Genomic DNA, 15,301 nt, shown 5'->3' on the forward strand with positions numbered 1-15,301 from the left:
CACTTCCCTGAGAATTTTTTCCTAATATCCAATCCAAACCTCCCTGGCACAAATTTTAAACATACTAACTAAGAGTTGGCCTTCTTTATTAAAAAAAGCAAGGGGAAAAAAAAAAAAAAAAAAAAGCAAGTATTTTTTTTCCTGGGAGAGGAAGTAGCCATGTGGGACAGAAGTTATTGAATTTTATGGATTTTGTCAGTAGTAATATCAGAGGAGTTGCAACAGAACTTAGGACTCTACTGTCTGCTGTCCAAAAATAACTGCGTGATGGTAATGTTTGGCTTGGAATGGGATGCTTATTTGCTATGAGAAGCTGTTTACCTGTTTTGGAATTGAAGGAATACAGACTGAAAATGGCAGCTTGTGGGTTCTATGCTGTTACATGTTCACTTTCATTCTGTTGCAGGAGAATGTGTGTCTAAGAACAGGCACTCCAAATGCGGTGAGGCAGTCTGTAAGTGAATTGAAGTGTCCATTCCACACTGTACCATCCACATGTGTCCTTACTGGCAAACCAGCTGGCAGCAGCAGTGCAGAAAAAGCTGGAGGGATGTTGATGAGAATCATAGAATAAAATCATAGTATCATTAAGGCTGGAAAAGACCTCTAAGATCATCAAGTCCAGCCGACATATAGAGCTAAGCTAGAATTCTGTCTGGACACTTCCAAGGAGACAGGAAGGTGATATTCTCATGTTTCTTCAGGAGAGTTTCAGTGAGTACCTTTATAAAGTCCTGACCAGGCATCCCTGTTCTGCTCGCTACAGCAACCCCTGCTGAGAGGAGACATCCCAGCAGCAGCAGAGTATGTGTAAACTATTGTCTTACTTGTACTTAACTTGTATGCAAACAGGGAACCGATTTCCAGCACTGTAGTAGAGCATCAGCTGGAGGAAGAGGCTTTATATTGCAAGACTGGGTGCACTTGTGACTCTCAGTTAGCCTACGATAAGGGTAAAGGATATTTTACCCTTTTAAGGTTATTTGGTAAAGGGCTTAGGAACTTGTGTGATTTTTTAGTTGATTTAGGGTTTTAGTTTTATGAATTTTTAGTTTATGAATTTTTTGTGATAGGCAAGGCAAGGTGAGCGTCTGCAAAGAGGACTGGAGAATTCATCTGTCTTCTCATACAGGGGGAAAAAAAACATGGAGCAGAGCCAGCATTGCAAATGGGGCATGGACAGCTATAATCGAGGCATCGGGGTATTGTGAAGGAGAGGTTCTGTTGTCAAAAACTGTGTAGACAGGGCACTTGAGGTTATGGTTTAGTAGGCATGGTGGTATTAGGCAGACAGTTGGACTTGATGATCTTTGAGGTCTTTTCCAACCTTAATGATTCTGTGATTATTTGATTCTTTACAACACACAGCCTTCAGTGGCAGCCACTGAAAGCATCTTTTTCTGGTACAGATTTACTTAAGGAAAGGACAACACTTAGAAGAAATTAATAATTATGGTACATACATACATATATGTTCAAGACCATGTTCAAGGCCAGGTTGGATGGGGCCTTGGGCAGCCTAATCTAGTGGGATGTGTCTCTGCCCATGGCAGGGCGGATTGGAACTGGATGATCTTTAAAGTCCCTTCCAACCCAAACTATTTTATGATGTTATGATTATTATATTTTATCCTGTGAGCAAAATCCGGCTTGTGCCCATGATGCATTCACTCTTTTTCTAAGCCTACTCCATAAGAAGTATGATCTCTGAGTATTTCTGTAACCCCTTCAGCTCTTGCAGTTCTTTCAGCTTCAATGCATAACACTTAACAGCTTTCTGTGCAGGTTTTGTTAAACCCACACCACACTGGTCTCCTGTGCAGATAGTCACAGCCCATCCTGTAGTGTCTGTGGAAGCAACCTAAATGAGCAATAACCATCTGAACCTTGGCAAGGTTTCTAAGATTTTACCTTTTTCGTGGTTGTGTTATTGGTGGGGTTTTTTTATTGGGTTCTTTTTGTTTTTCTCTATTGATAAAACCCAAAGGTATTGGAAAGGAAGATTTTCCCCATCGCTTCATTTTGTCAGGAACAAAATACTAGTGGAATTGGGCACAATTAGCAGTTGGTTTTGATGAAACATGAAGCTTCCTTGGATGAGTGCATTGGAGATGCTCACTGTAGTACCTGAGTACGTTAGTACCTAAGGTTTTCATAACAGCAACTGTGAAGTAAAGGAAGGGTGGGGATGACAGTGTTATTGAAAGAAAGATTCTGAAAATCAAGTTGGATCTTGTGTAGCTGTTTTATTTAAAATGTTAGTTCTTAGAATGTATTTTTTGTTCTGCGAGGCCTGGGTTGGGAGTGGCTTGAGTTCTTCTCCCAAAATACACATAAGCTTGTTTGAAGTAGAACACCATGGGCTAGAGTGAACCAAGAGGAAAAACATTGCACAGCTGAACTTTTATCAGCTGCTTTGTTATAAGTTACGCCTAAAAAGACCATAAACAATAGCTTTCCTTTAGTTTATTTTGACATTCTTGACAGCTCTTAATGTATTGCTCCATTGCTCTGCTTCTGTAGTTAACGAATAACTTTGTTTGTGCAAGGGCTCTTTTTGCTTAGCAGACGACTGGAAAAAGGAAGTAATAAGAAAAATTGTAGATATCATACCTATGACTTCTCCCCCCATCTCCCTTTTTTTATTTTCAGAAGGTGAAGAATGTGTTTAAGAAAACACTCAAATAGCTTACGATAGCTGTGATGTTTCCTGCAGGCCTTTTCCCTGAGGATTGATAATTTGAATATGAAAAATGGCAGAAGTTGTTTTGTCAGGCATAAAGCTGATGTTCTTGGTTTTCACACGGAAGGGTCAAACAAAAAAAGTCTGTGTTTTGTGGTTAGCACATATTTCCTCATGGCTTTATTCTGGCAAGTGGTCGGAATAACAGAAGTGGGGTGTTAAGTGCCTGTCCTTCCATTGGTGGGCTGGAATTACGCTTCAGACAACAATGAATTATTGAATCATGGAGATTGGAAAAGACGTCTAAAATCATCAGGTCCAACCATCAGCCTAACGCCACCATGTGAACTAAACAATGTCCCAAAGTGCCACATTTACACATTTTTTGAACATCTCCAGGGATGGAGACTCCACCACTTCCCTGGGCAGCCTCTTCCAGTGCTTCATCACTCCTACAGTAAAGAATTTTTTCCTAATATCAAATCTAAACTTCCCCTGGTGCAACTTGAAGCCATTTTCTCTTGTAGAAATTTTTTCCTGTGAGGGTGGTGAGGCACTGGGACAGGTTACCCGGAGAAGTCATGGATGTCCCATACCTGGAGGTGTTCAAAGCTGCATTGTGTGGAGCTTTGAGCAAGCTGATCTAGTGGAAGGTCTTTGCCCATGGCAGGGGGGCTGGAACTGGATGTTCTTTAACGTCGCTTTTGACCCAGACCAATGTATGATTCTGTGATTTGAAGACACAGGATGCTTATTTAATATCCCTTCTCCTAGATCTGAAGAAGAGCTGTGCCCAAAAAGTTAGCTCTTTTCCAGCTGTATCAGTTGGTCTTGTAGATCCTGGTGTTGCGTAGTCTAATTTTTATAACAGCAGTCTTAAATGTGTTTTCATAGCATCATTTCAGCTTCATCAAAACACTGCCTTTAGTGCTGAAGTTGTCCTCAAGTCAATGCATGATGTTTAGTACACTTCAGCTGAATTTGGAACTACAGAGAAGAGGTTGCGTTGGTCTGCTCATAAACTTATATATTATAAAAGGATGCAGACTGGTGATATTTGTTGTCTTTGAAATACTGAATGCTGTTTCATCTACTTTCACAGCTGGTCAACTAAACTAACTTGAGCTTTGTTTGGTGGTGAGCTCCTGGAAGCCTTTTGAAAACTAAGCAATGTGTGCTTGTGTTTTCTCAGTTCTTGATACCACTCTGCAGGCATTTCTGTAGGTAAACATAACTCTTTCAACAGAACTGTGCTGAGGGCAAGCTGTGTGGTGTAACTGTAGGAACAAATGAGGCTATTTAAGGATGTGGATTTTGCATTGAATAAAAGGGTTTGTGTTACCTGAGGATGACCTTTGATTCCCCAAACCAGAGCAGAAAATGACTGCCTGAGAAGCTGCTCCTTGGAAGTTTGTCACTGTTCTTGTGAAGCAGCAATACAAGTGAAAGCTCTTGTACAGTGAACATCCCTTCTTGGCATAAAATTGGGAATGGGATTGATTAAAGTAAATAGGAGGTGAATTGTCTGTGGCTTAAAGACTCAGCTACACCCAGATTCTACCAGAAGTTCTTCTAAGCAAAAAATAGAACTCCATTTTTTTGAGTTTCTCATGCAACTGTTTGGGATCCAAATTATGCGACTTGGAGAGGGAAAGGGGAATTTGTGTCCATTTAACGATATTTTCTTGTTTTTTAAATTCACTATTCATAGAGTCCCAAAGTTCCACAAGCTTTTTGAACCCCTCCAGGGATGGTGACTCCACTACTTCCCTGGCCAGCCTCTTCCAATGCTTTCCCACTCTTTCAGTAAGGAATTTTTTTCTAATATCCAATCTAAGCCTCCCCTGGTGCAACTGGAGGCTGTTACTCTTTGCTTGATAAGTTAATTTGCTTGGTTAATAGAGCTGCCTTAAGATTTGTATTATAAAACTTTAAAAAGATGTTATGTAAAAATTAAACTCTAACTTTCTGTTTTCTTAGACTTGAATAATGTCAACACTGGCTTGTTTCCCTGACTGAAACTTTGAAGTTAGGTAACTATTTGTCTTAGCCGCTAAGTGTTTTGTACATAGGGGATTTATGCTGTGCTCATCCCTCACTGAGAAATATAACGTTAAATGTTCCACCAGCATGTTTTAAAACATAAATGGAGTAATATTGCATCATTGGGAGCTCATGGATTATTTTTTATTCCGTTTGTAATTACATTTAATGGTTTTGAAGTCTGAGGAAATGCTAATTTTCAACTTGTGTCTTATGTAACACTGGGAGCCTTTGAGCTCTACATACCCATGCAGCGATAGATAAGTACAGCTTTTCCTTGTAAACATCTTTTTAGCTCAAATGTTTCTTTGGTGAGCCGTTGTTCTAAGTTTTCATTTAGGATATGGAGGAGAAGCAGGACAAGGGAGACATGTCCAGACTACACCTGTAAACTAATTGGACCCTCTGTGGCTGCATGGCTTTCTTACTTTTTTTGGTGTAAGTTGTTATTAGATAGATGAGAGAGAAAGCAGCCCAAATAAGAACAGACACTGAAGAGACTTGCTGACCCAGAAGCAACTTCATTTTCCTGTGTCTTTCTTTAAAGATGTGTCTAATTTCTAGGTTACCCTTGAATTTATGAAGACGAATTTTAAGAAGCGTCTGTAAGGTCAATTGATGGACTCATGGATGCCTTCCATAGGACAAAAGTTACCCTCACAGAATGCCCTTTGTTAAAGAGCATCAAGGGGTGGGATCCTCCTCCTCCGGGTATCTTCTGCTGTGTTTATCTCATAAACAGGTTTTCCCCGTAAATAGAGGAAGCTTTATAAGGTCAGGAAAGGTTCTGGTGACCGTTCTGGAGAGCATTGTCTCACTTCTCCTCCTGTCACCCATCCCCTTTTCCCCCATCTGAGAAGGCTGAAGAGAAGCCGTGCCAGCTGGTAAGCACAGTGAGCCTCTAACCGGGCAAAATTAAGCAGGCTTTGTTTTGCAGTAAAACAAGAAGCAAGATATGTAGGGTTCACTTTTTCTTCTCTTAGTTTTCCAACTCTCCATGAAGCAGATTTTTGCTTTAAGCACTGGGATTTTGAAGGAACTTCTCAAAGGTGTCTTGACGTTAGCAACAGTTCCGGGGGCGGGGGGGGGCGGGGGGGGGGGGGGGGGGGGGGGGGAAGGAGGGGTTCGTGGTACTTTTTTTTTTTTTTTTTGTAAATAGCCCAGAACGTGATGAGGCAGAAGATTGGAATCGGTGCCCTCAGGAGAGAGTAGTTTTAAACCGTTCATGGCGCTAACTTTATATTTCTCTCCAGTAAGCCTTCAAAAGTAAATGGAAGGAAGTGGGAGAATATGAGTGGGTTAGTCCACCCACAGGAAAATCTGCTAAAATTTCATGCCTCAAAATTAATACAACCCATATGGGGTTAAAAAATGGCTAGTCTTTATTTATGAAAAAATAAAAATAAATTGACTCAGTGGTCCTTCTAACATCTGCTGTCTTATCAATATGGGCTAGGAGGCTGCATGCTGTCTGCTCTGCTGCTGAGCTGCAGAGGATCCTGAACTGGGGGATGGAGAGATTGAGAGCAGCCCTGCAGAGAAGGACCTGGGAGTCCTGGTGGATGAGACGGTAGAAATGAGCTGGCAATGTGCACTTGCAGCTCAGAAGGCCAACCATATCCTTCCTGGGCTGCATCAAAAGAAGTGTTGCCTGCAGGTCAAGGGAGGTGATTCTGCCCCTGTGTTCTGATCTTATGGGACCTCATCTGGAATACTGAATCCAGCTCTGTTGGATCTCTGCTACCAGATGAACACATCAGCAACAGATCTCCAGGAGATCTGTTGCTGATGTGTTCATCTGGTAGCAGAGATGTTGCAAAAGAGGAGCTGGAAAACATGAAGTTTTTAGAGCGAGTCCAGAGGAGGCCATGAAGATGATCCGAGGACTGGAGCACTTTCTGTATGAAGACAGACTGAGAGAGTTGGGGTTGTTCAGCCTGGAAAAGAGAAGGCTCTGGAGAGACCATCTAGTATTTAAAGGTGCCTACAGGAAATGGGGGGAAGAACTCGTTATCAGGGAGTGCAGGGATAGAATGAGAGAGAACAGTTTTAAGCTGAACAAGGGAGATTTAAATTAGATATTAGGAAGAAATTTTTTCCTGTGAGGGTCATCAGGCACTGGAACAGGTTGCCCAGAGAAGTATGAAAGCCCCATCCCTGGAGGTGCTCTGTGACAGGTTGGCTGAGGCTTTGAGCAATGTGATCCAGTGGAAGGTGTCCCTGCCCATGGCAGGGGGGTGGAATTCGATGATCTTTAAGGTCCTTTCCAACACAAACCATTTTATGAAATCTTTTTTCCTTCTGTCAAACACTGCTTTGATATGGGTCTGTCTGCTTTCTTCACAAAGTTTTGAATACTGAATTTAGTTTGGTTTCTCAGGGCAGTGAAACTCAGGCCGGTATTCTTTGGCTCTATTCTGTTCCCCTTCCCAACACTGCTCGAACTTGCTGGCCAGTTTGATCAAAATTTGAAGAATAGAGATATTAACTGACATGATAATAATTGGTTGAATAGTGGAGAGATCCCGGTCCTGTCATTCACTGAGGGAGAGAGAACCTCTGGTTAGCGCTCTGCTGATGGGATGTCTGAGACACCCCACTGGAGCTTGGTCTCCAGCTGTAACCCTAGAGAAAGCCAAGCTGTGCCAGTTCATCCCATAGGTGTTTTAGATCTTTATTTTTGTTTGGATAAGCTTGACTGGAAAAAAATTATACAACCTTTTATGTGCCTCCCAGTTGTACAAAACTGTTTTTTAACCCTTTCTGCCACAAGGCTTTGTGATTTTTGCTGTCAACTTCACTAGGAGACAGGATCCAGCCCTGCAGGCAGAATTCAAACAAAAACTACATGCCTTGATACAATTCAAAAGCGTTAGACTTTTTTTTTTATCCCCTGCTTTCAGAAAGATGATGCTTTCAGTAGTCTTGAAAAGCAGGCTGAAATTGAGGAACCAAAGGCATAGTCAGAGCAGAAAAATCTTGACTTGACTTTCCTTGGAGCAAAATGCCATTTCTTAGCTGAGGATGTCGGCCTGTCCCTTTTTATTGGGGTAGTCAGAATTTTTCTGTGTGTTTGAGGAGAAGGGCCAGTGCTTCTAAATATCCATAGTATAAACTAAGCACATGAATATGGGTAAGCACATAAATATAAACTAAGAACATAAATATAAACTAAGCACATGAATATGGGTAAGCACATAAATATGGGTAAGGAATCGGTATTAATTAGAGAGGGGCAGATTTAGGCTACACATAAGGAAGAATTTCTTCACCATGAGAATCGTGAGGCACTGGCACAGGTTGGCCAGGGAAGTTGTGGATGCCCCTTCCGTGGAGGTGTTCCAGGCCAGGGTGGATGGGGCCTTGGGCAGCATGATCCAGTGGGACATGTCCCTGCCTATGGCAGGAGGGTTGGGACTGAATGGTCTTTGGGGTCCCTTCCAACCCAAGCTATTCTATGATTCTAAATGTATGCATTCATTTTTTTTTTTTAAAATAGTAATTTTCAGTATGTTCTTTGATAGCTGTTAGCATCACTGCTTACACAATGAGTACTATGCTGATACTATCAGTGTATGTCAGCATACGCATCTTACACAGTAAGAATGAACATTCCTGTTGCACGATCCTAATTTGACAGATGTTCCTGTAAATGTTGTATCTGATTGGCATTACTTAAAGCAGATTATATAAATGGTACTCGGATACCTACTTGATGAGCAGTGTTTATAAAATACTGCACATACTTGTTATTAAGTGTGCTAAAGGCAAATTTAAATATTCCCATTATTTTACTTGGTGCCTTGGCTTCTGCTCTTATACCTGACCCCTCACTTGCCCCCAGGTTTCATAGAATCATAAAATGGTTTGGGTTGGAAGAGGCCTTAAAGATCATCCAGTTCCAACCCCTCTGCCATAGGCAGGGAGCCCAGGTTTGGGTTTTCTAACTTTCTCCAGAACACAAATTTTATGCTTTTGACTTTTTGTACAGCAAACCTGAACATGTTATGTGAAAGAAGAGAATGAGTGTATGTCTACTGGTTAGTTTTTACAGTAACAAATAGAAATTAACTTCTTTAGAACAGAATCATAGGATGGTTTGGGTTTAAATGAACCTTAAAACTCATCCAGTTCCACTCCTCCTGCCATGGGCAGGCACACCTCCCACTGGATCCAGCTACTCAAAGCCTCATTCAACTTGGCTTTGAAGATTTCCAAGATTGGGGCATCCACAACTTCCCTGGGCAACCTGTGCCAGTGCATAACCACCCTAAATAGGAAAAAAAATTCTTCCTAATGTCTAATCCAAATTTTCCCCTTTCCAATTTAAAACTATTCCCTCTCGTACTATCACTCCATGCCCTTGTAAAAATGTTCTCCCGAGCTTTCTTGTAGGTCCCCATCAGGCACTGACAGCTGCTATGAGGTCTCCCTGGAGCTTTTCTCTTCTCCAGGCTGAACAACCCCAACTCTGTCACCCTGTACTGCTACCAGAGATGCTCCAGCCCTCTGATCATATTCGTGGCCCTCCTCTGGACCTGCTCAAACAGTTCCATATCCTTCTTATGTTGAGGATATCAGAACTGGACACAGTACTTCAGGAGAGGTCTCATGAGAGCAAAGTAGGGGGGCAGAATCCCCTCCCTCAACCTGCTCACCAGCATCCCCAAGTCTTTCTGTTCAGAGCTGCTCTCAATACATTCTCTGCATCTAATTTTGTTTTTAAAAAAATCTTAGTAAAGAAATCGAGGAAGCATTAGGTGTATTTTGAAAAATATGCACTCAAAAGTGTAAAATACTGGATAACTTCTAAAATGGAATCCAAAAAAATTCTCCTATAGTACTTCTTCACCTTCATTTTGTAGCTTAACATTAGGAGAAGAAGGTATGTCCATGGGGAAAACAATTCCAAGACTCGTGCCACCAATCGGGGCAGCTGTATGAAGCAGACAGGATCTCTTGGCACTTGGGTTAATAATATGTATTAGTCTCGGCTGTTAAAATTATAAAGGAAGATCTGAGTCCACACATTCTGTTTGTTAAAATCCTCCTTGGTGATGCACTTCCCAGTTGATACTTAAAAGGTTTTGTTTTCATGAATAAAACTTAATTTAGGCCCTACTGCTTTTACCACTTGAATTTTTTTTAGTAAGTATTCTGCAAAATACTTTATTTTTATGGAGGAAAGGCAGAGTGTTTACACTTCAAAGCACAGACCAAACCGACATAGGGAAAACCAAACAAGTATTTGCAGCTTTCAGTAAGGAAGCAAGACTGGCGTGCTCAAGGTCATCCACGGAGCCCATGGACATGTGAGAGCCTCTTTCCTGCATGGTGAGCTGCGGCTTGAACCAGGAGGAGACCCATCCTGAATCCAAGCATCTTCTGGAGGCACACAGACGTGATAATTCATATTCTAAGGAATACTATAACATGTTTTGCTCTATTATTGAGGCTAAATATAATTGCCTTTGTTGCTGGAAGCAGTTGGCTGTCTATGTAGCCCTCGGCTTTGAAAACTTTGGGGTGGGGGAAGGCACCCAGGCACGTCTTCAGCTCTCGTTGGCTTTCCACAGCCCCAGAAAGAGCTTTGTGCCTGAGCAGTGATGCAGAACATCTGATGGGCCTGGCTGTGGGCTAATCTCTCTCTCTCTTTTTTCCCAGTGAATATTTTTTCTCCTTTGAATATAGAAGAAAGCAGTACTATAAAGGGAAAAAAAAAAAAAGGCAGCAACTGTATATATCAGGAGTTTTGACATAAACCACTGTAGTTGTGCATAGCCAGTGCGTTAAGAAATGAGGATGGCAGGATTATAGGCAAAGAATGGTAATTAAACATATGCTGTAGTCTGGGGCGTGCTGCGACAAGTAGGCAGATAGGTTAAGTTGAAGGCTGTTGGCTTCAGATTAATTCCCTTCTGGTTACAGCCTTGGATAAGCCTTACACCTCGCTGAGGGCTGGGAGCGAAAACAGATTACCAGGGAATATAGAAAGCATTTTAATGATCCACGTGTGAGTCTTGTTCCTGTTGATTTTAATGCATATTTTAGCTGAATCAGTCATTTTATCATTTTTGTGAAAGTTTTTGTGAGGAGTAAAATGAATATTTTCTTTATTTCTGTGTCCATATGCTGCCTGAACGTGTGTTTATAAACATATCCTGTTGCAATGTTTATACTTGGATTTTTAAAAGAAAAAACATTGTTGTAAGCAGTTTTGATGTCCTGTGCTGCAGAGTTCAGAAGGAACAGATGCCCTGCAGCAATGTAGGGGTTTGTGGGGACCTTTGCTCTGTGCTTGAAAGTACGGAAAGAAGGTTTGGAGGGGGCTGGAGGTAGAGTACTGCATTCAATTCTTGAGTCCTCAGCACAGGAAGGACATGGATCTGTTAGAGCTAGTCCAGGAGAAGCCACAAAGATGATCTGAGCAGTGGAGCACCTCCTCTACTAGGACAGGCTGAGAGAGATGGGGTTGTTAAGCCTGGAGAAGGCTCTGGGGAGACCTTCTAGCAGTCTTCCATTACTCAAAAGGGGTCTGCAGGAAAGCTGGGCGGAGGCTTTTTGTCAGGGAGTGCAGGGATAGAATGAGGGGGAACGATTTTAAGCTTAAAGAGAGGAGATTTAGATGAGTTTTATTGGAAAGAAATTTTTTCCTGTGAGGGTGGTGAGGCACTAGCACAGGTTGCCCATAGAAGTTGTGGCTGCCCCATCCCTGGAGGTGCTCAAGGCCAGGTTGGATGAGGCTTTGAGCAACTTGATCCAGTGGGAGGTGTCCCTGCCCATGGCAGGAACTGAATTATCTTTAATGTTCAGTCTGGAGAAAGAAGAGGCTGAGGGGAGACACTATCGCTCTCTACAACTACTTGAGAGTTGGCTGAACATGAGCCGGCAGTGTGCCCATGTGGTCAAGAAGGCCAACAGCATCCTGGCTTCTGTCAGAAATGCTGTGGCCAGCAGGAACTGGGGAAGTGATTGTCCCCCCATACTCTGTGCTGGTGAGACTGCACGTTGAATCCTGTGTTTATTTTTGGGTCCCTTATTCCAAAGAGGGCATTGAGGGGCTGGAGTGTGTCCAGAGAAGAGCAACAGAGCTGGTGCAGGGTCTGGAGCCACAGCTCTTGCAAAGAGTGGCTGAAGGAACAGGGATTGTTTTGCCTGGAGAAAAGGAGGCTGAGGGAAGACCTTATCGCTGTCTACAACTGTCTGAAAGGGAGTTGTAGCGAGGTGGGTGCTGGTCTCTTTTCCCAGGTGGTATGCAATAAGACAAGAGGAAATGGCCTCAAGTTGCGCCAGGGGAGTTTAGACTGAATATTAGGAAAAATTTCTTTGTGGAAAGAGTGGTGAAGCATTGAAACTAGCTGCATGGGGGAAGTAGAGGAGTCACTGTCCCTGGAGGTGTTCAAAAAGCCTGTGGTCGTGGCACTCTGTGACGTGGTGTAGTAGGCACAGTGGTGTTGGGCTGAAGGTTGGACTGGATGGTTGTAGAAGTATTTTCCAGCCTCTGTGATTCTATGGCTTATCCAGCACGGAGGTGTTGGGCTGATGGTTAGAGTCGATGGTCGTAGAGGTGTTTTCCAACCTCTATGATTCTATGGTTTAGCTGACACAGTGGTGTTGGGCTGATGGTTGGAACTGATGGTCATAGAAGTCTTTTCCAACCTCAATGATTCTATTTAATGGTTTAGCCAGCAAGGTGGTGTTGGACTGACGGTCAGAGTCGATGGTCACAGAGATCTTTTCCAACCTCTCTGTTTCTGTGGTTTATCCGGCACAGTGATGTTGGGCTGATGGTTGGACTTGATGGTCATAGAGGTCTTTTCTAACCTCAGTGATTCTATTTAATGGTTTAACCAGCAAGATGGTGTTGGGCTGATGGTTAGAGTCGATGATCATAGGGGTCTTTTCCAACATCTATGATTCTGTTGTTTAGCTGGCACAGTGGTGTGGGGCTGATGGTTGGACTGAATGGTTGTAGAAGTCTTTTCCAACCTCTGATTTTATGCTTTATCCAGCACGGTTGTTTTATGCTGACAATTGGACCCAGTGGTCATAGAAGTCTTTTCCAGCCTCAATGATTCTACTCTATGGTTTAGCTAGCAAGGTGGTGTTGGGCCGATGATTGAACTTGGTGGTTGTAGAAGTCTTTTCCAACCTCAATGATTCTATTCTATAGTTTAGCCAGCATGGTGGTGTTTAGGTGATGGTTTGACTTGATGGTCATAGGGGTCTTTTCCAACTTCTATGAGTCTATGGCTTACCCAACACGGTGGTATTGGGATGATGGTTGGACTCGATGGTCATAGAAATCTTCTCCAACCTCAATGATTCTATTTATTCTTTAGCTGGCACAGTGGTGTTGGGCTGATGGTTGGACTGGATGATGATCTTAGAGCTCTTTTATCATAGAATCGTTAATGTTGGAAGTTCTCCTGCACTGTCAGGGCGTCATGTTTTCCCGGATCCATGGAAGCGATGCCGCATATGGAAGATGCGGAGCCGGGATCATCCCCATTCCAATCTTATCCTCATCCCCTTTCCATCCCACTCCATCCCATCCCTCCCCATGCCCATCCCATCCCCACTGGATGCTCCGCTCGGAGCCCGGCGGGGCTGGAGCAGAAGGGGCACATTAGCATGTGAATGCGGCGCTCCCTAATCGCCTCCCCTCCTCTTCCCCGCCTCCCACGGGAAGGCAGGAGGCCGGGCACCTCGCTCTTAGCTCTCCCTCCTCCTATTCCCGAGCCTCCCCGCTGGAGAACGGTCTGGATTTGCGGTGGGCGAAGATGAAGCCGCGGCGCGGCCGCCCGCCTTCCCCGCAGCATCGCGCTGCCCCCGCCGCCAGGTGAGCCCCGTCCCTGCCTCCAGCGGCTCCCGGGCGCTCCCCCCTTGCCCCGCGGGGTGGATGTGGCTCTTGGGGCGAGCCCCGAGGCGAGCAGGTGCTGCCTGCATGGAGAAAAGCGGCTGCAGCCCCTTCCCGATGTGCTGGGATAAAGGTACTCGCGCCTCTTTTATTTATTTACCCTCTCTCTCCCCGTTAACCTGGTGCTTTTGCCGCTGTAGGTTTTGTCCTATCAAAGCGGGGAAAAAGAAAGCTAGTAAAGACAATATTCTTATTCTGGTCATGCGCTCACGATGCAAAGCAGCCCGCAGGGTCGTCTTTCACCTGACAGCTGTAAGGCCTTTTTATTCCTTTGCTTTTTGGAATTGTTGGAAGCGAAAGGGCGCTCGAGCGGTTTGGGTTTTACCCTCACGGATGTGAGGATCTGAGGGCTTTGTTTTTGATCTTTGTATGTTGGAAACCACTGCGATGGTGATTTTGCGTTTGCTCACCTTTTGGGAGAAGTAGATCTGCTTTGGGAGGAGTAGATCTCAAGTGTCTGATTGCAGGTCACAGTTAGAGCAGAGGACTAAAATCTTTACTTGATGTCCTAAATGTTACTTGATGTAGGCAGGGGGGTTGGAACTAGATGATCTCTAAGGTCCCTTCCAACCCAAACTGTTTGCTGATTCTATGATTCTCTGATCCTTTGATTCTGTGATTCTGTGTCTTAGAAACTGCCACCTCTTTTCACCCCCCTGAAAGGGACCATAATCAGGCACAAAGCCTTCATTTATTACCAAGAGGGACTTTGACTTGGAATTGAGACTTAACAATAATTAGATGGAAATGTGAAAGTCATTCATAGGCTTATCGTAATTTGCATCCCAGTACATTTATAACCTAAATATCCCAAAGATATTTGCCCTGTTATTTATATTATAATCCAGAAGGTGTTTGTATGTTGGTGGGGTGGGTGGGAGTTGTGTGTGTGACAATACAGGAATAAAGCTCGAAATCACGTTAGTACCCAAAGAAATCAAATCTTCCTTACATGGAAAACAGCTGTAAAAGTTTGAGTGTCACTTATTGTAAGCATAACTTTCCTCGTGTTCACTTTCATTTCTGTGTACTTTCTTTTTTGGAAGAGAAACTGGCAGTGAAGTATTGCGTCACTGTGATCTTGGATCCCAGACACAGACAGTCACTTCAGAAGTTCAGGGTAAACCTCTCTGACCTGAGGAGTTGGTGGGCGTAGCTGATGGCTCATTGTCTTGGAAAAACAACAGTGCGTTCATTTAGAATTTGTATTGTGTTGTTATTTGGAGGAGACAAAGGAGTTTTTAATGCTTTGTCTTGCATGCTCTCTGTACCTTGCTAAGCTGGTCAGGCGTATCTGGCGTGGTAGAGTAGAAATAACTTTAGAAGAAGAAATTGTGGAACTTGAACACCGCATCCTGGTATTCTCACGAAATTCGGTATCTGTCATCTCACTGGGGAGTACTAGTTGATAAAACAGTGAGCAGCGGTGCTGGAAACAAAGCTGAAACAAAGCTGTGCCTTCCTATTATTAAAACTTGTATCCCAGGAAGGGGTGGTAACAGTGCCTGCTCCTTTGTGTCATATAATGGGTAGCAAAAGTATTACACGAAACTGAGATTCCTCTCCTCCTTGGACTATTCTGAGAGTAAGAATTAAGGGAATTCTGGAAAAGTAACTTCTAAAACTAGGGAAGAACAATCTGTTCAAAGAAAAAG

At 43.3% G+C, this 15,301-nt stretch overlaps 1 protein-coding gene across 10 annotated transcripts in view; it reads left to right on the plus strand.

The window, feature by feature from the left end:
- Positions 1 to 15,301, plus strand: part of PTK2 (protein tyrosine kinase 2) — a 226,772-nt gene that overhangs the window by 53,621 nt on the left and 157,850 nt on the right. For 3 of the 10 annotated variants that reach the window (XM_054059948.1, XM_054059950.1, XM_054059949.1), the window contains exon 1: positions 13,592 to 13,719. The exons of 3 other annotated variants lie outside the window; for them this stretch is intronic. In XM_054059948.1, the coding sequence (XP_053915923.1) occupies positions 13,629 to 13,719 (91 nt within the window). In that variant the 5' untranslated portion in view covers positions 13,592 to 13,628. Of the gene's footprint in view, positions 1 to 13,445; positions 13,569 to 13,590; positions 13,720 to 15,301 lie in introns of those variants that run through there. 4 more of the 10 variants (XM_054059946.1, XM_054059947.1, XM_054059956.1 and 1 more) reach the window with 3 other exon arrangements.

This window comes from Cuculus canorus, chromosome 2 (assembly GCF_017976375.1).
Source record: "Cuculus canorus isolate bCucCan1 chromosome 2, bCucCan1.pri, whole genome shotgun sequence".
NCBI classification, from domain to species: domain Eukaryota; kingdom Metazoa; phylum Chordata; class Aves; order Cuculiformes; family Cuculidae; genus Cuculus; species Cuculus canorus.